The sequence below is a fragment of the Helianthus annuus genome, chromosome 8, assembly GCF_002127325.2.
Source record: "Helianthus annuus cultivar XRQ/B chromosome 8, HanXRQr2.0-SUNRISE, whole genome shotgun sequence".
Classification (NCBI taxonomy): Eukaryota; Viridiplantae; Streptophyta; class Magnoliopsida; order Asterales; family Asteraceae; genus Helianthus; species Helianthus annuus.
Window position 1 is genome coordinate 88,383,522 of NC_035440.2, and position 19,193 is coordinate 88,402,714.

The 19,193-nt window shown below is 35.8% G+C and overlaps 2 protein-coding genes across 2 annotated transcripts; both read right to left on the bottom strand.

Annotated features, from left to right (window-relative positions):
* Positions 1–266: 266 nt before the first annotated feature.
* LOC110870320 (protein FAR1-RELATED SEQUENCE 5-like) lies at positions 267–4,415 on the bottom strand. Its single transcript, XM_022119508.1, has 7 exons — positions 4,382–4,415; positions 4,103–4,110; positions 2,230–2,711; positions 1,779–2,037; positions 1,533–1,678; positions 1,235–1,448; positions 267–1,028 (listed from the first exon to the last, which is right to left on the bottom strand). The coding sequence occupies exons 1-7, from the start codon at positions 4,413–4,415 to the stop codon at positions 267–269; spliced, it is 1,905 nt and encodes a 634-aa protein (XP_021975200.1).
* A 13,208-nt stretch (positions 4,416–17,623) lies between these two features.
* Positions 17,624–18,790, bottom strand: LOC110873387 (chitinase 2). The gene has a single exon (XM_022122307.2). It carries the CDS (start codon positions 18,747–18,749, stop codon positions 17,850–17,852), a length of 900 nt encoding a protein of 299 aa, XP_021977999.1. The 5' UTR covers positions 18,750–18,790; the 3' UTR covers positions 17,624–17,849.
* Positions 18,791–19,193: the final 403 nt, after the last annotated feature.

The window sequence follows — 19,193 nt, forward strand, 5'->3', positions numbered from 1 at the left end:
TTATAATTTTAACACATTTAAAACACTTTTTTTTTATAAATTAAACTATTTGCCAAAACCACGAACAAATCAAGCATCCTATAAAACACAGTAGGCTATTTAAAAAAACAAACTCACACTAAAACACAAAGCAACGATAACATAAAATGTCGAATCCAACAAGTCTTAAAATCAACAAAACCAAATCCAAAACAAACATACGAGAAAAATAAAATAGAAAATTGAATAGTTCATCAACAGACTTAAAATTTTGATAAAAAAATATCCTACTCTGCCATGTCCTCATCATCCATATCTGCATTGTTTCCAGATGTGTAAAACTCATCATCAGCATCGTTCGATCCAGGACCATCACCTTCAACAACTGTAGCAGCATCTCCTTCGCGAATTGTATCTTCATTACCTTCAACATTCCGCGAAGCACCTGCCTCAGGCACAGTCACGGTGTATTTCCAACACGTTACTCTGTTATGACCGTATTTTTTACATAATGAACATTGACGACGTTTACTTCCAGACTGACTTATGGCTCGCTCCTTTTGAGATTTAAGGCGTTTATGAGAACCACAACCCTTGAACCTGGTACCAACTGGAACACGGATAGTGGCCGTGCTCTCTGGAGCAACTCCTAGCAATTCAGCAAATCGATTACGTCGTGTCTTGGGAGGTGCATTTATTTGAGCTTCATCAGCGACTGACATAAACTGCTTGATATGATCACGAAAATCAGACAACTTATCAAATTTTGAAATCAACTTGTTCACAACATACTCAGTTGCGTGACTAATCTCACGAACACAACGGTTAACCTCCTCACTACGATCTGGATCTCCACCATCCGTAAGAATGGACCCGGGGGAACTATTTGGAACAGCTTCACGCGTCCAACACCTCAATATATATTGTTTCGGAAACTCCCTTACATCAAGAAGCCGTAACACGCAGAAAATGTGACTGCACAACAATCTAAACTGCTCAAACCTGTTGCAGATAAACTTAACAGTAACATCCTCCTCGCGTATCATAACCTGTAACATTTAATATCCATATAACATAGTTCATATAAAATATGGATAATTAAAAAAAAACCAAAAATAATGTATAAATAAAGTAAAACAAAATGTCACCTCGAAAAACGAAGAACATGGCTGATCGAGATCCTTTATGAAAAACTTAATGAAATCACCGACGTCATCTAAAAGCGATGAATAGCATGTTGAATCTCGAGTTGAACATCCAAAAATATAGTTCTGGTATATATCTGAGCTGCTTGCTTCTCGAGAACAAAATCATTCCACTCTCCAGGGTTGGTGTATCGAGTGTCATGATCGTTTTTTCGATGCTCGTGCCTTTGCGCTTCAATAGCCGTGTCGAAGTGGCTAAGAAATTCAACCAACGTGCACTTTGTATTGCTAATCTTGCCAAAAAAGTGATTCTCACTTTTGGACCTAGATGATGTCCGCATAAGACCAGACATTTATTCCTCGCTATAGTAAGCTGGAAGGCATGATTCACGTAGCCAGTATATATACGTCAGCCATTCATGGTCGATTAAACCGAAATCATTTAAAATAGCTGCCCATTCAGCCTCAAACGCTTCGGGCAATAGAGAATCAGTCCAAACAACTGCAGACAATCTTTTCCTGAAATCTGTATTTGAACACAGGGCAGCCCCGACCTAAGGGAACATTTTAGCATGTATGACAAAAAAAAATTATTAAAACACAGTAAAAAACACACATGTAAAAAAAGAAAACCTTGTCATATAAAAAACAGACCTTTGTAGTGAGTTTATCCATGATATGCCACATACATAACCGATGCCTCGACTCAGGGCAAACATCCGCTATAGCCCTTTTCATCGCAGGGTCTTGGTTAATAACGATTACGGGAGGCGCGTACCCATATGCGTTCTTGATCGCCCTAAGTAACCAGCTATACGTCTCTGCCGTTTCAGAACCGAGAATTGCAGCACCAAGTGTCACGTTCCTATTATGATTATCAATCCCAGTGAAAGGGACAAACATCATGTTATACCTGGAAAAAAACACACAATAAGCGATGACAATAGATCATAATGTATTTATAACACAGTAGGTAAAACACATTGAATATATAAAAAATTAAACTCATCGTTAGTTGTTACGCTTGTAGGTAGCATCAAATGATATAACGTCCCCAAACATATAATAATTCCTCTTCATATCCTCGTCGGCCCAAAAAATGCACTTCAACACACCTTCGTCTGTCGTTTCATATTCACAAGAGAAGTTCGGTAAAAACTCCTTTTTCCTCATCAGTCGCTTGACAAACATTTCCGCATCAAACTCTCCGATAAAAAGATTTAATTCTTTCTTGAAATTTTTAAAATCGACTTTGGTCGCACCGACTTTGTCGAACCCACCATACACTTCCTTCATAATGTTAAATGCACGAACAGGACCAATGTTGAGATGTGACATCTTGTTTATCATCTCTTCGTGTGCACGATTAATACCCCTGTTTTCCTTGAGAAGATGTAAATCTTCTTCATGCACAAAATCATGGTTGTGCGCCTCTGTAAAATGATACAGCAAATACTTCTTAGCATCGGTAAGCTTTATTCTGATCGCAGCTTGGCAGCCGGCCCTTTTAGATGGTACCCTCCATACCCACCTATCAGACGGCTGTTCAACTAAAGTATCGACCGGTCGAAAGTCTTTTTGACCCTCCTTTGAACAAAAAAGTACTTGTTTATAACAATACCACGGTTCTCGTGCTGTGTGCCCTTCCTTACAGTCCAACCTCCCGCTTCTGCGTAAGTTTTATAAAAGTTATATGCGTCATCGACTGTGTCGAATAACATGCCCTCTGCTGGCGTCAACGAAGAGGGTGAATCTGGAATATATCTCTTTGTTCCAGTGTTTGGAGAGACTTGTTCAACACCACGTAATTGGTAATTAGGTGCATCTACTGTTGGTGCAGTTGTCTGTCGACTACATCTTCGTTCGAGTCTTAGAATAGAACTGATTGTATAATGAACGAAAAACGAGAAAACATGTAATTGATAGGTCCGCTCATTGGTCCATTAGGGTTAGGTTCGCTCGAACGACATGTCATGTTGGTCCGCTCATATGTTCATTCTGATTCGGTCGGCTCATATGGCAACATGGTGGTCCGCTCGAGTGACACAACAGGTTCGCTTATTGGGCCTGTCCAATAAGCGAACCCAAACGTCTGTAAATAGTTCAATGAGCGATCCAGTTAGTATGCATGAGTTGAAATCGTATCGAAGTGCTGCCGGTGCGTGATTTGAAGTGTAATCAGTGTAAAATCAATAAAACAAGTAGTTAAAGTGATTCGCGTGCTGTTTCTACCTTAGTTTCTTGTTATTCCGCACCTGAAACCAAGGAGAAAGCCTCTGAACGACTCATTTAGGCCAAAACTGATCCTACATCTACAACACATGACAAAAAATGAGCATAAAACACATTTCTAAAACAAAATAATGCAAGTTAAAACTAAAAACATTCAATGATACTATAAAAAACGTTGACAACAACCTCAATATCTGTTAAAACACATAACTTGTAAAACACATTACTGTTAAAACACATCATGCAATGTGAAACTATAAAAAAAATTGACTTCCAACTCAATAACTTTTAAAACACATCACATATAACAAGCTGATGTTTTCTCAGAAAAAATTTAAATAAACAGAACAAAAAACTACAAATATGGAAGTTAAAACACACCATTCAATATCTAAGAAAAGTGTGATCTTCGGACTACAAACCATCAGCCCACTTATGTGAATCAATAATCACAAAAAACCTGAACCTGTATGACTGTTAAAACACAACACCAATAACAAGATGATGGTTTCGCACAACCTCAACATCTGTTGAAACACATAACTGGTAAAACACATTACTGTTAAAACACATCATTCAAGAAGAAACAATAACAGAACACATAACTGGTAAAACACATTACTGTTAAAACACAACATTCAATAAGGAACTATAAAAAACATTGACTCCAACCTAAATAACTGTTAAAAAAAATTACTATTTAAACACACCATTCAATGAAATTATAAAACCCATTGACTACAAACCTCAATATCTGTTAAAACACAAAACTGGTAAAACACATTACTGTTAAATCACAAAAAAACCTGAATCTTATAGAAATATCTTTTAAAACACACCATGAAATATCTTAAGAAAAAAAATTAATCTTCAGATTACAAAAACATCGGTCACCTTATAGACACACTGAACACTAAACCCTCAACCCTTCTGGCTGTTAAAACACAGCATCAAGAACAAACTGACGATTTTGCAGAAACATTATAATAAACAACACAAAAAACTACAAAAGTAACTGTAATTACCATCTCCACCATCAGCAAGTGTGTTCGAAGCCATGATTTTTCAGACTGAAATAATATTGAATAAGAACGATGCTGGTGAAGAATAGAATGATCGAAATTATAATATATAGATATGTGTTTCGTGTTCGTGATATTTGGAATAGATTTGGATTCAAAAAAAACTATAATCCCGAAAATCATGCATGTAATCGGTTACAATTATGATCATGCAAAAAAAAGTTATTTGAGATAATTACCAAAAATAAAATAAATATATGAAATTGCATGTTTGCCCTTCTAGTTAAAATACATCCATGACACATGTCAACATACTATTGCTTCCTAGACTTTATAGGAAAAATAGACTTTCCACACAACTCCCTCTCTATATATATAAATATATATGTATATATATATATATATATATATATATATATATATATATATATGAATACAATAGATCACAATAATGGATTTTGCATGTTTCATAACTCCCAAGGTATAGTGTTGGTGCATACGTCTGTCGACTTCGTCTTGTATCGAGTCTTGTATTGTTATGGGCACATTGTACGAGAAAACTGTCGAAATTAGGTTAGATGTTAATTCCGCACGAAATTACCCACTGGTAATTTCGCACGAAATTACTAGGTAATTTCGCTTGGAAGTCTAATTTCGCTTGTAGTGTAATTTCGCATGAGTCATGTTCAAGCGAAATTATTTGCCTATATATATGTGTCTTGTCGTGTCATTTGGCACGAAATTAGAAAGGTGTATTCCGGCAGCGAAGCTCTGCCAAAGTATCTCTGTGCTGTAAATTGTTATCAGATTAATAAACAAGACAGTTATAAGTGAATACAAGCTAAACGAAGACCGAATCAATGAATTCCGCCTCTGATTCTGTCTGAGAACTCTTCTGATCGACTCGTTTGGTCGCTAAAACGATCCTACATGTGGTATCAGAGCTAAGGAGGAGGAGTTCTGTCGATTTCAGCTTGATTTCTTCTTACTTTTTAACTTCTACACCTTCTTTTCAAATTTGAACAAGTTTTAACGGTCAAAATGATCTGAATTTCACACATTACAAGCGAAACAGTGTTTTAACGAATCCTTGTAAGAATTGGATCTTAATTCAATCTAAAACTGATAAAATTTGTAATTTCGCTTGAAAATCTGTTCGAATATGATGGCATCAGCATAAATTTGTTTGAAATTGTTGCTAATTTCGCACGAAATTAGATATCGTTTGAAATATTTCACGCGAAATTACAATTTCGTTTTAAAGAGGTTAATTTCGCTTGAACTGGTTCATAATTTTGCAGGAAATTAAATTTAGTTTGGTGATTTCGTTTGAAAAGATATTTCGTGTGAAACTTCTAATTTCGTTTGAAGTTGGAGTGCAGGTCAATTTCGTTTGAACTAGTTATTTCGCTTGAGAGATTTCGCTTGAAAGTATCTGAGTTTGAAGCTTGTTATTGAATCATGGAAGAGGAATTCTATAACGCGTTTGTTACATCTCCGACTACTCCGGCTACCATTGCTCAAAACATGAACATGGAGAATGAAACTGGAACTTTGCAAAAACCCCCGAAACTAATGGGTATTGAGGAGTATTATGGTTGGAAAGATAGATTCGAAAACTGGGTTCAAGCTAACCATTTGAGATCTTGGGAGTGCATTGAGAAAAAGTATGTTAGACCACGTACTGATTTGGGAGTTACCAAAGCAATTTCAGAATTGAATGATAAAGAACGAGACATGTACAAATCAAAAAAGATGATGATTAGTCTGCTACAACAAGCTGTAAAAGAAGACATATTCATTTTACTTCAACATGATAAGACTTCACGTTCAATCTGGGATGCACTTCGTGTTAAGTTTGAAGGAAGTGAGAAGATGATCAGGAATAAGAAAGCATTATTAAAGAAAGAGTTTGATCTATTTACAAGTTTACAGGGTGAGGGTACAAACAAACCGATTGAAAGATATTGTCACTTAGTTCGTTCGATGACTTTGTTAGATATAAACAAAGAACGAGAAGAATGGGTTGACAAATTGGCTGATGCTCTACCACAGAAAGAGTGGGGAACATTTTTGATGATATTAAAGAATACCGGAGAATATGATGGATTGACAATTTCTCAATTCATTGAGAAAATTGAAGGACAAGATCTTGAACAGCAGAAGATTGCTAGGATGAACAATCCAAGTGGTCAACAGGACATCAAGATGTACTACAAAGGAAGTGTTCAAGATGTCGAAGCAAGTCTGAAGATTCAAACTGCTTTCAGTGCTGAAAATTCATCTGGTTCAGTCAATCAAAGTCCAAACAGCAGTAGTGGAGTTTCTTCATATCCAGGTGTTAACCCGAAAAGTTCAACTTCAAAGAACAAGTTGCTAAAGATCACATGGCGTTACTTGCTACAGTGCTAGAATCCTATGAGGGATTGGTTGCAGGAAGGATCGGAAATCCTATGCTGACGAAAGAGGATTACGATCAGATTGACGCAGAAGAAATGGAATTAATGGATATCAAATGGTGTCTAGCTAGTGTTTTAAGTAGAGCTGAAAAATTCAAAATGATTACAGGGAGAAATGATTTTCTGGATGCACATGTTTCTACTTTGGGTTTTGATAAATCTAAAGTTACTTGTTTTCGATGCAGGGAGAAAGGTCATTTCAAGAGGGATTGCACTAATCGAGAAGCAAGTGGAACAAATAATCCATTCGGTGAAAATGATTATTATCGGAAGGCCATATATCAACAAATTACTCATCAAACGCATCAACAAAAAGAACCACAAACTGCTCATGCTAAAATGATCGAAGATGCAAATAAGAAAGCTTATTATGGTATCATTGATCAAGATGATGAAAAGATGGCAATAGGATTCAGTTGGGATAAATACATTCCATCTGATTAAAAAACAGTAGCACTTATTGCAAAAATTGTTAAAGAACCAGATCTGTTTACAGAATGGATGAAAATATTTGGTGATAATGAGAAGGATCAAAATGTTGAATCTAGTTCTTTAGACGAAAGTTCAGAACAAACAGAGATAGTCGATCAATCTTCAACTGATGACAGTGATGATGAGGAAGAAATGCATATTAATATTGCAAAAACTCATTTATCTCCTGAAAGTTTTCAATTTTATTTTGCAGACATAATTGAAAAGTTAAAGGAGAGGCGAGCAGCAAAGAATCAGAAAGAAGTAAAGTGCAAAAATGTTGTTCAGGGAGAGAAGATGGTGGTAGTTGAGAAAGTAGTTGAAGTTGTTGAGAAAGTTGTTGAAATAGAAAAAGTGGTCGAAGTTGAGAAGATAGTTGAAGTTATCAAACCTTGTTCAAAATGTTTGGAATCTTGCAAGCAGTGTGAAGAGAAAGATGAAAAGTTGACTGAGTTTGAGAAGATGAAGGAAAAGTTACTGTTCGATCTCAATTACGTGAAAGAGTCATATGATGTGTTAAACAGAACAGTGACTGGTCTACAAAAGACAAATTCTTGAAGAGAAGATGCATTGACCATGTTGAATGTTGTGATGATGTCAAAGCAGAAAGCTATAAATTTTTACATTGAAGAAAATGCAAAATGGAAGCAAGAGTTGGAAACTGAGAGGATTGAAAATGAAAGAATCAGAAGGTTCCTTCAAAGTTATTCTAGTTCTGATTATTTGATTGATCGAATTTATCCAACTGTTGCAGGTCTAGAAGCATTTCAAAACGACAAGCCGAAGAAGAAGGATACTGGTAAGAAACAAACTGTGAGTTATAACAAGTGTCCGCCTCCGATCTGGGAAGGTTGTTCTCCCAGAAAACCAAATGAGGAGCAAGTCAAAAATGCTGTCAATATAAAATTGAAGTTTGAAACAACTGATGAGTTACCAGACAATATTGATGTTACTTACACATCGTCTGACACTGATCATGAGCCTGTGTTAATAAAGAAAGTGGTCGATCAGGTGTTAGATAAGGATGAGGATTTGGAGTCAAAGTCTGAGTCTGGAAGTTCGAGTTCATCAGTCAACTATCCAAAATTGTCGGTTAAACGGGTTTATAGTAAAGAGTTTTTGTTATCAATATCTAATTTGAATGATGAACCATTCAAAGTAGCATACACTTTGATTGATTCTGACAAATTATATTCTAATGAAGAGTTTCCAATAAGAAGTGTTCAAGTTTATAAGATCAAAAAGGTTTTCAAACTAACAGAAATTAATATTTCTGAAATAAAAGATGTAAAACTTAATGAGAAACCTAAAAAATACACCTCAAGAGTTCAACAACATTTAAACAAGAAAAAGGGTTACAGTTCTCGTTCTGGTGTCCAAAAGAAACCAAACCATAATGGTAATTACAAAAAGAAAGGGCTTGGTTTTATTCCACCTGAAAATCATAAAAATGAGAAAATTTCTATAACAAATACTAAATTTGTTTCAGGGACGAGTTCGGAAGAAGAAGCAAAGAGCTCTTTCTGGAGGCAATCAAATAAAGAGTTTCTTGCTGAAAAACAACACTTGCTGAAAAACAACAGTTTGAAAAGAATGGAGCAAATCAGAGAAATGAGACTAGAACCTATTACAGATGCAATGAAGTTGGTCACATTGCATGGAATTGTCCAAAAGCTACTCAAACAAAACAGGAAGTCTCTTCAAAACTCAAAGATAAGATTGTTGATGTTGAATCACCAACTGAAAATTCAAAATTTTTGAAAATTCGACATATGAAGTTGGTGAATGTTCAAAGACAAGTTTTTATAAAAAGGGAGCTAAGCATGACAACCAAATGTGGGTTGTTAAGAAGTTTGATGTGAAATCTGGTGATGAATCTGATTCCACAAAATCAGAGGAGCCACAAGTTGTTTCAAACTCAGTTCCTCCAATGGATGATGTGAACTTTCCACCATTGAGGACTGAAAATTTCAAACAAAAGGTTGGTAAAGTTGAGATCTCGAATCAATTCTATTCTGAGAAGAAAGAATTTGATGTCAAAAAAGCATTTAATGGGAATGTTAAAAAGATTTTTGAAAAAATGGTTGAGGGTAAAGTGAAAGGGGTAAAAGATTTTATGAAATAAAGAAGGCAACTTATTACCCAAGTGAAGTTGAGGAGGAAACATCCAAGTTTGGTCAGGCTTGGATGGCAGTTTTTCACAAGTAAAATCTTGACTTGCCGGAGCTTCCAGGTTGGTAAGAGTGGAGCAGGAATCGGCATCATTCTTTATTTCAGGTTTGATTGTGCATGCTTACAAGAGGTAATTGGTTTGACTTACAAGTGGTAAATCAGGACATTAAGTTATACTTGATTTTCTACAAGTGATGGTTGTTGGTTGAATCTAAAATTGTTAAATTTTTCAAGTGGTTAAAAGAGATCAAAGTGATGAATGAATCCCCAACTTACAAGTGGTAAAATCATCAAAACTTATTTTCCGAAAAAACCATTTTGATTAAAACAAACTTAAGTGTTTTGAAATCAGAATGGGAAAATAATTTGTTGTAAGGGGGAGTTCTGATTGTTTATGCCAAGTGGATGGCGAATTGAAGCAATTCACAACAATTGTCATTTTATTTGTACAGTTTTTTTTCAAGTTTCTTTAAATGTTTTTGCATTTTAGGGGGAGTAAGAATTTCAGAAAATTCAAAAACATTAGAAAATTTGAAAAAGCCAAAAACATGATAAAATTCAAAATGAGTTTTGTTGTAAAAAGAGGAAATGATAGTACATCAGTGGACTATCACAACACGCTAAAGAATTGGAAAGTCAAATGTGATAAACAATCTCACTACGGATGTGCCAGTAGGTTTTTTATACATTTAGTAAATTGTTTTCGGGATATAAACATAAATACAAATACTTACTTATATTGTAGGGAACATCTCTCGGGTATATGGGTAACCCCCGAAATCTTGTTTGAAAGACTTTCTATTTCTGACATACTAGGTCTTTGTGCGTGATGATATCTGGGGTATTATACCTGGACTTCTGATTTCGCGGGAGCAATAGCCTAGTCCTTGTATAATACTTTGCGAAAGCTTTAATATTAAAGCCAGCCCTCAGTACAAAAAATGATGAAACATTGAAAAATGCTAATCATGTGCTGTTGAAGAAAAGATCCCTATATGGGACACACCTAAAGTCGAACTGTCATCTCTCTGCATGAACGAAAGTTCTGACCTGAGCTCTGACGGTTTCGCATTTACCCGTTTACAGATATCATTAGTGTACATTCACCTATAAGACTGAATATAGAAATCTGGATACAGGAGTATATTCTGAGGTGGGACACGCGGATAAGTTTAAGTCTCTTAAAACACTAATCTCGTATCTCGAAACAGTTGAACTTTGTGTGAAAATTTAAGTGGATCAGTATACTGACAATCTAGGTGAATTGTTTAGAACTTAAAATGTTTAAAGCTTAACGGTGTTTGTGATTTGTCTCAAAAACTGATATGATCCTCTTACACAAACTCACAAAAATATTGTCTGTATATATTTGTTTATTGCATTTCATTATATTCAAAAATCCAAAAGATTTTGAGTGTGTTTTAGCATAAACTTTTGAAAAATCCAAAAAGATTTTCGACAACTGATGTTGGAGAGCTGATTTTCAAAATTCCTAGTGCTAATCATGATGAACTTTTCGTAAGGGGGAGTTTGTGTATAGAAAGAACAAATTTTGAATGTTTGGCCTACAAGTGGTCATCATAGGTTTTTTTTAATGTTAAATCATTCTATTTCTGCATGTGGTATATAAACTTGTCAAACGTTAAATTTGTGAAATTTATTTTGAGGTAGAGAATGTGCAGGATAGCCAGGTTTCAGATCCTGATTCTGAGTGATAGAGAACCAGGTTCCGATACCTGAGGACTCTGTGTTTTTCAAAAAGCCAGACTGCGATCCTAGCATATCAAAAGGGGGAGTCTGAAGACATCTGAGAGGATCTGTTGGTGCTGAGAAAAAGAGAAAAGAGAAGATTGAAGAAGTTTTACATTGTCAGATACTTCAGAGAGTGCAAACAGACTGATAAAGACTGAAGACGTTGAAGACTCGACAATTAAGACTCGTCAACATCCGATGGGGAGTCTGTTGGTGCATACGTCTGTCGACTTCGTCTTGTATCGAGTCTTGTATTGTTATGGGCACGTTGTACGAGAAAATTGTCGAAATTAGGTTAGATGTTAATTCCGCATGAAATTACCCACTGGTAATTTCGCACGAAATTACTAGGTAATTTCGCTTGGAAGTCTAATTTCGCTTGTAGTGTAATTTCGCATGAGTCAAGTTCAAGCGAAATTATCTGCCTATATATATGTGTCTTGTCGTGTCATTTGGCACGAAATTAGAAAGGTGTATTCCGGCAGCGAAGCTCTGCCGAAGTGTCTCCGTGCTGTAAATTGTTATCAGATTAATAAACAAGACAGTTATAAGTGAATACAAGCTAAACGAAGACCGAATCAATGAATTCCGCCTCTGATTCTGTCTGAGAACTCTTCTGATCGACTCGTTTGGTCGCTAAAACGATCCTACATATAGAAATTGGATACTATATACACACAAAAAGCAGACACGTGAAAGTGAAGAAGTAAAAATAGTTGGGTATTATACTTTCAAAAGGGATATGACGATACACGAAGTAAAGTATATATCATTGTTCACATAAACTATAAATATAGGTATTATGTCAGTCATGCTTACATCTGTATAAGGCTCCATGCTCGCTATATCGTCACTCTCATGGGACCCACCAATGCATTTTCGTCAATCATCAAGTCATTAAACATCAATCATCAATCATTTAACTACTTTAGTGAAACAAACTCAAAACATCAGTTAGTTAATATCACGTAATAACTAGCAATCATTTCAAAGAGTTTAATCATTTGAGGTCGCATGCATATTTGCCCAAATTAGTCAAAGGATGGTATCAAGAACTCATCTAGGGGTTAACTTAGTGCTACTAACCACGTAAAACTCTCACCTTTGAGTGTTAGTCAACTTGTCAAAAATTCTTATAAGTTATATTAACCTTTACTTGTGAAACGCCACAAACCCGGGGGTTTCATCTGTTAGATTTACTCTTTGGAAAATAGTTCAAAATAAAAACATTTCATCAAAATCGTAGTGGAATACTTAGGTCTTTACAATCTCAATAAATTAAAAACATTGTCTTAACAACATAAATATAAAAGTGGATGCGAACTGCCAGGGATCTCTACCGCTAGGCCGAATCATCCGCCGATTAACCCGACGTGCATACTAAAAGTCAACCATGTTAAGTGAGTTCTAGTTTAAATCGGGCAATAGCAACTATGTCACACATAAAGAAGTAAATAAAGCACACTAAAATCACATTCCTGTATATATATACAGGGGTATATATATATATATATAGGACAAAGATCCGTTAGGAACCACCCTTTATTGCGAGAACCGCGAGAACCAGTGTGAACACAAACAGTAATACCTAAAAAAATCTAAAAAACACCCAAAAAAAAAAGAATTTTTTTTTGGCTACTAAAAGTAGCGATTTGAACATAAAAAATAGTAAAAAAATAAAAAAAAAATTTTAGATTTTTTTTTGATTTTTTTAGATTTTTTAGGTTTTTTGGGGGGTTTAGTTTTTAGCATTTTAGCTTGGGGGGGGGGGGTTTAGGTTTTTGGGGGGTGGGGGAGTGGGGTTTAGGTTTTTTTTTGGGGGGGGGGGGGTTAGGTTTTTTTTAGGTTTTTTGAGGGTTTTAGTTTTTAGCATTTAGCTTTGGGGAGGGGGGGGGTTAGGTTTTTTTTTTTGGGGGGGGGGGGGGGGTTAGGTTTTTTTTGGGGGTGGGGGGGGGGGTGGGGGGGTTTAGGTTTTTGGGGGGTGGGGGTTAGGTTTTTTTTTAGGGTTTTTTTAGGTTTTTTTAGCTATTTTAGCTTGTGTTCACATTGGTTCTCGCGGTTCTCGCAATAAAGGTGGTTCTCGCATGAACCTTACCCTATATATATATATGTATGTATATATATAGGGAGGGGCTCATGCGAGAACCACCCTTATTGTGAGAACCTTGAGAACCAATGTGAACACAACCTAAAATAACTAAAAAAACCTAAAAAAACCTAACCCCCCCCAAGCTAAATGCTAAAAAAAACCTAACCCCACCCTCCCCCCCCCCCTCAAAAACCTAAACCCCCTCCCCCACCCCCCAAAAACCTAAACACCCCCCCCCCCCCCCCAAGCTAAAATGCTAAAAACTAAACCCCCAAAAAACCTAAAAGAATCTAAAAAAATCAAAAAAAATCTAAAATTTTTTTTTTGAATTTTTTAATATTTTTCATGTTAAAATCGCTACTTTTAGAAGCCAAAAAAAAATTTTAAAAATAAAATTAAAATTTTTTTTTTCTTCGAAAAGTAGCGATTTTTTTATAAAAAAAATTAAAAAATTAAAAAAAAAAAATTTTTGTGTGATTTTTAGCTATTTTTAGGCATTTTTGGTGTGTTCACATTGGTTCTCGCGGTTCTCACAATAAGAGGTGGTTCTCGCATGATCTTCTCCCTATATATATATATGCGTTGTATACAACACTTTACTGTGACATTATCACCATACTATGAACTATCACATACATTTAAACTATAGGTGGTTGTACAATCATGTGATTTTATTACCATACTATGAACTATCACATGCATTTAAACTATAGGTGGTTGTACAATCATGGGCAAACAATGGATGCATTACCCCTTTATCTATTGAACACGATGTGAACTTTAGACACGATATGGATACTATGGATACTTTATCACTTTGTTACTTTAAATATTACTATCACTTTAGCAAATTTTACCATACTTTTACTTTGTCAAAAACTTATTATTTTGCTTTAAAACTTTTCCATGTATGCACACCGCTCCAAAACGTCTTGTAAGAAAGGGTCCAGATACTTACCTGATTGTGGTTAATTATTTCGTGCTAAAGTGCATCTGATAGTACGAACGTCGCATGATGTGTATACTAGTTAACACGACTCATCACTTTCTAATACTGTAACATAGTGTTGCTAGGCACTACCATCAATAGTGTCACCTGAGGAGCACATGAGTGTTGCCTAACTTGCATTAAGGCTTGTTGTCATAGTGTCACTAGGCAGCCCACTCCAGAGTGTCGCTACTTCTCCTTACATGTGGTGTCAGATATAAGCCACTGGATTGTAACTTTGCTAATAACTTCCTCAAGTGTTTCAGTACTCCCAATCCGTATCTTCTTTTATGCACACCGGATGAACTTTCAAGTTTCATGGCAATGCATTAAATAGCTTCTCATTTACTTCCTTGTACGAAAGTGATACTTGATATTCACCATTTTATTTATCAAGCCGGAAAAACAAGTAACCAAATCTTCCAATGGTTCATTCTGCAAATGTTGAATAATATCGAATTGTTTCTTTAGAAGATCTTTATCTTGCTTAACGTTTCTCATGTTCAACATCCTCCAAACTTGAATTTTGAATAACGGATGAAAAATTGCCATCTAGTCGTCAAAACTTTTTACAAAACTTCTTTACCAAATTAGTCGAAGACCCCAAATCTTGTTCGAACAAATAACACCAAATCACTTTCAATCGAGTCACACCAAATTCACTTTGAAGCGAGTAACGTAGCCCAAACTTTGGTAACACTAGTCCACTGGATCGTGTAAATCTGAATATGCTACACCAAATGCAACTTCAAACTTGTAGAATTCGATCCACAGCAATTTTGAATTTGCTAGACCCAGCCAAATAAGAGCTTCAACGAACTAGTTAAACCGTTCGGCAATTATATGACTAATCTGATAATTCATTGATCCAAAACAAATAACCCAACTTCAATTATATTCGGCTTCACCGTAAACCAACAATTAGTTTCTTTCTCAAGTTATGGCAACCAATTAATTTTCTTTTAAACCAACGAGGCCCAAATGAACTAACTTGTGAAGCCCAATCAAAACTTTGAACACCATTAATTCAATTCACTTAAACAATCCACCGGCCCATACAAGTTTCTTCTTAAAAACCATCTAATCTTATCTCCTTTATCAACTCATGGTCCACAACACAATTTAAAAAAAAAAAAAATCAGTTGACAGTTTTTTAATCGGCCCACCTCTCCTTATAATAAAAGACTCCAGATAATGCCACATGTCATTCTCTCCTTCAACCTCTTAAATTTTATTTATATTTGTTTAATGAATTTCTTTTAATATTAATATTAATTAATAACCAATATATAGATATCACTTATTTTTATCCTTATCTTTATCTAAAATTAATAAATAACTTCAATTTTGCAATTTAGATCCTTTGTTTTTTTACTTTTAACCCAAAGTCCCAACTCTTTTTTATTTTCAATTTTGGTCCATCATACTTTTCATCTTTCCCAAGTTTTTAATTTTGTTTTAAATTTTGTGAGTTAACGCACCGCAACGTGCATGTGGGGTTCAACATTTTTTCGTATATTTGTTGCCCGTTTGACTCGCCCGTCGTGTCACATCTATTTTTCTGCGTTTGACAAGTCCGTCCAACACGCGGGTCCTGGATGGACTTAGTTATTTTTTCTATATTTTACGTTTCGGTTTAATTTCTCAGCAACGAGCGTGCGTGATTCAAAGATTTTACGTCTGCTTTTCGCTCGGCGTTAATTTTTCCCGTTTTTATTTATTTTGTTTTTACGAGCTTTTCCGGTATTGGTGGTCGTTGACAATGGTATAATATTGCTACTACTTAACACAGTTTTATGACAACCGCTGCAACGCAGGTGCTTAATACTAGTTATTTATGTATAGTGGTGCACAAAAAACCCGAACCCGGAACCGAAAATAAAACCCGGAACCGGGTATTATAAAACCCGGGTTTTTTATACCCGAACCTACCCATAGGGTAGGGGTTGGGTATGCATTTCTTTTATAAAACCCGGAACCGGGTTTTTTTGTACCCGTTTTCAACCCGGGTTTTACAAGTACCCAGTTTCAACCCGAACCCGGAACCTGGTTTTTCAGTACCCGGTCCGGGTTTCCCAATACCCTATTAAGGTTTTTTCGTTTTTTTTTTGTGTTTTTTTGTGTTTTTTGAGTTTTGTACCTTGGTAACGGCTATATAGCCGTTAGAAAGTGTATTATGATAATTTGTTTGTTTTACATTGTATCTCTATACCCTATAAAAGGGGTCTTTGATGATGAACAATAAACGAAGACGATCAAGTTATTCGAAGCTATCTATGTTCATCATCTTATTCTATCCGGTTCAATGATTATTTAGGTGTCAGGTATTTCTATGTTTTATGAAATAAAAAGGTTTTGAATTTTATATTTCTATGATTTATCCAAAAAAAAATGAATACCCGAGGCATAAACCCGAACCCAAACCGATCCATACTCGACCCTACCCGAACCCGAAAATAGGGTATTATAATGCCCGGGTATTAGAAAACCCGACCCGAACCCTACCCGAACCCGGGTATATAGGGTATAAATTTTTTATATAAAACCCGGACCCGGACCGACCTGGGTATTGTCAATACCCGATTCTGTAGAACCTGATCGTACCCGAACCCGGTTCCATACCCGGAACCGGGTATTTAGAAAACCCGATTTGTGCACCACTATTTATGTAACTAAAACATAGCTGCCAAAATCTCATTTGATTTAATCGTTTAAAAACAATTGGCCCAAATGTTTAATATGTTGCAGCCCAAATCAACAAATAATATAAAGTCCACATTTTGTAAGTAGGAAATCGATCAAACTCTGATTATCATTTTGTTCCAAATGTAATCACAAGTCGGCCCAAATTCTAATAAAAAATATCCAAAACTTTTTTGCTAAAATCACAATTTAAAAAATCCTACTAATTAACACCACACAATCACCATCATCAATTTAAATGAACATGAACGTCCCATTTAATTCAAAACAACAATTAATTGAGTTCCTAGCCGTTCCAAAAAAAAAAAAAATGAATTCTATTTCCAAAGCACAAACGAGACATTCAATTGGGAGACGCAAATACGGAAATAAATGCAAGTTTTATATCTAAGACTCAAAGTTTGCGTCTGAGACGTAAAATGCGTCTGAGATTGTGCCATGGTTTCCGCACCTACTTTTTTTTCAACCATGTTTATTAAACAAGCATAATTTTTTCATACGATAATGTTGTATAAAAGAGTTTGCGTCTGAGACGTAAAATGCGTCTTTGAGCCTGCTTAAATTCAAGGACTAATTTAGAAAAAAAAATAAAAAAAAAAAACTTGGTCAACTTTGACTAGTTGGATGATTTTCCCTTTAATCAACAGCCTTTTAGAACTATCATTATTCAAACATGAGCACTCAAAAGTAACATACAAACTAAACAGTAGGAATTTGAACTACAATACATCTTCACACACCCTACAAATACAAAAATAACATCTTACTTAACCTTCCAACTTATAACTCAAGTTCTAACGAGCCCATGACTCTAGTATGTCGTATGTCATATGTCATCTACTGACCCTTAGCTAACAACGCCTGTGCTTCCCTCTCATGCCTAAATCCATTCACTTTCGAGTTATCAGCAGACCAAACAAAGATACCATTAAGTTTCCGCTGGCTCCTGAGCCTCTCGCAGGCCGTAAAGAACCCATTTTCAGGCTTCAAACCGCCACTCGTATCCGTGCTAAAGCTAACCAACACCTTACCACCTTGATAGTTAGACAACTGTGCATTAAAATGACTCAGAAACTGACCCACAGTGGTACCCCTATCATATGCATAAAACTGGAAGTTAACATAGTCGAAAACACGCCCATAACTCCTCCATAACGCCATGTAATGACGCTGAACATCACCATCATCAAACGGCGCGATTGAAGCAAACGAAATGACTCGGTTTTGTTTAAGACTCTTCACAAGCCGACCTATGCACTCTGCAAAGATGTTAGGTGTAGCATGGAAATGTTCATAGTCGATATCGATTCCATCTAAATGATACTGTTTGATAACACTAGTGAGTGAAGAAACAGCATTAGATACCCACGAATCGATCGAAAAAGCAGTGAAGTTAACCGCCTTATCACTCACACTATCACCTCCAATGCTTAAAGCTACTTTTACATTCGGATGTTGGCGTTTGATCGAAAGAACTTGAGATGGGCTGAGGTTTTCGGTGTCCCAAAACACGTTAAACTTACCGTTTGTTGGTTTTGGGGACGGTCCAGAAGTGAAGTCGATAGCGAATGAGAGAATGAAATGGAACTGGATATTAGGGTTTATGGGTACATCAGAAAACCTAACATTTGCAAAGTTGGCACCTATGTATTCACTAAAGAGAATAGGTTGTGAAAAGATTTGAGTGGCATGAGCATGAAGAATGATTAGAGTGAAAAAAAGCTTCCAGTTGCTCATTGTTGTATGTGTGTATTATATGACTTGATCGACTTTAATTCTAGTGAGGACTATATATAGTAGTTTTCAAGTTGAACTTTGAAGACTTTTTCAAACTAAACACACGTAAGAAGTTGATAAAGAGTTAAATAGTTCATTCAAATGTTGGAAGTATTTAGACGAGTGGAAACAGGGCCCATGACAGAAAGTGTATAACATGGTAAAGGAATTGAGTTAAGAGTCAATTTGCAGCCTCTAGAAAAGTTTGCCCGATCATGTGTCAAATGCGCGGTTTGGCCAGGTGTCGGACCCCAATACATCAATTGGGACGTACTAGTGAAGACTTTTCCTGATTTTAGTTATTTTCATTTTTTTTTGGGTCTTAGTTACGTGACAAGAGGTTTCCTAACTAAATTAGAAGGAAATTTTATAAGTTTGCAATTAAACCTGCTATCTTATATGAAA

Coding starts and splice junctions, on each gene's coding strand:
- LOC110870320 (XM_022119508.1), bottom strand. CDS start 4,415: ATGGCTTCGAACACACTTGCTGATGGTGGAGATG. Junction 1,679..1,778: donor TGGATAAACTCACTACAAAG/GTCTGTTTTTTA, acceptor ATGTTCCCTTAG/GTCGGGGCTGCCCTGTGTTC. Junction 1,029..1,234: donor CCAGAACTATATTTTTGGAT/GTTCAACTCGAG, acceptor TAAATGTTACAG/GTTATGATACGCGAGGAGGA.
- LOC110873387 (XM_022122307.2), bottom strand. CDS start 18,749: ATGAGCAACTGGAAGCTTTTTTTCACTCTAATCATTCTTCATGCTCAT.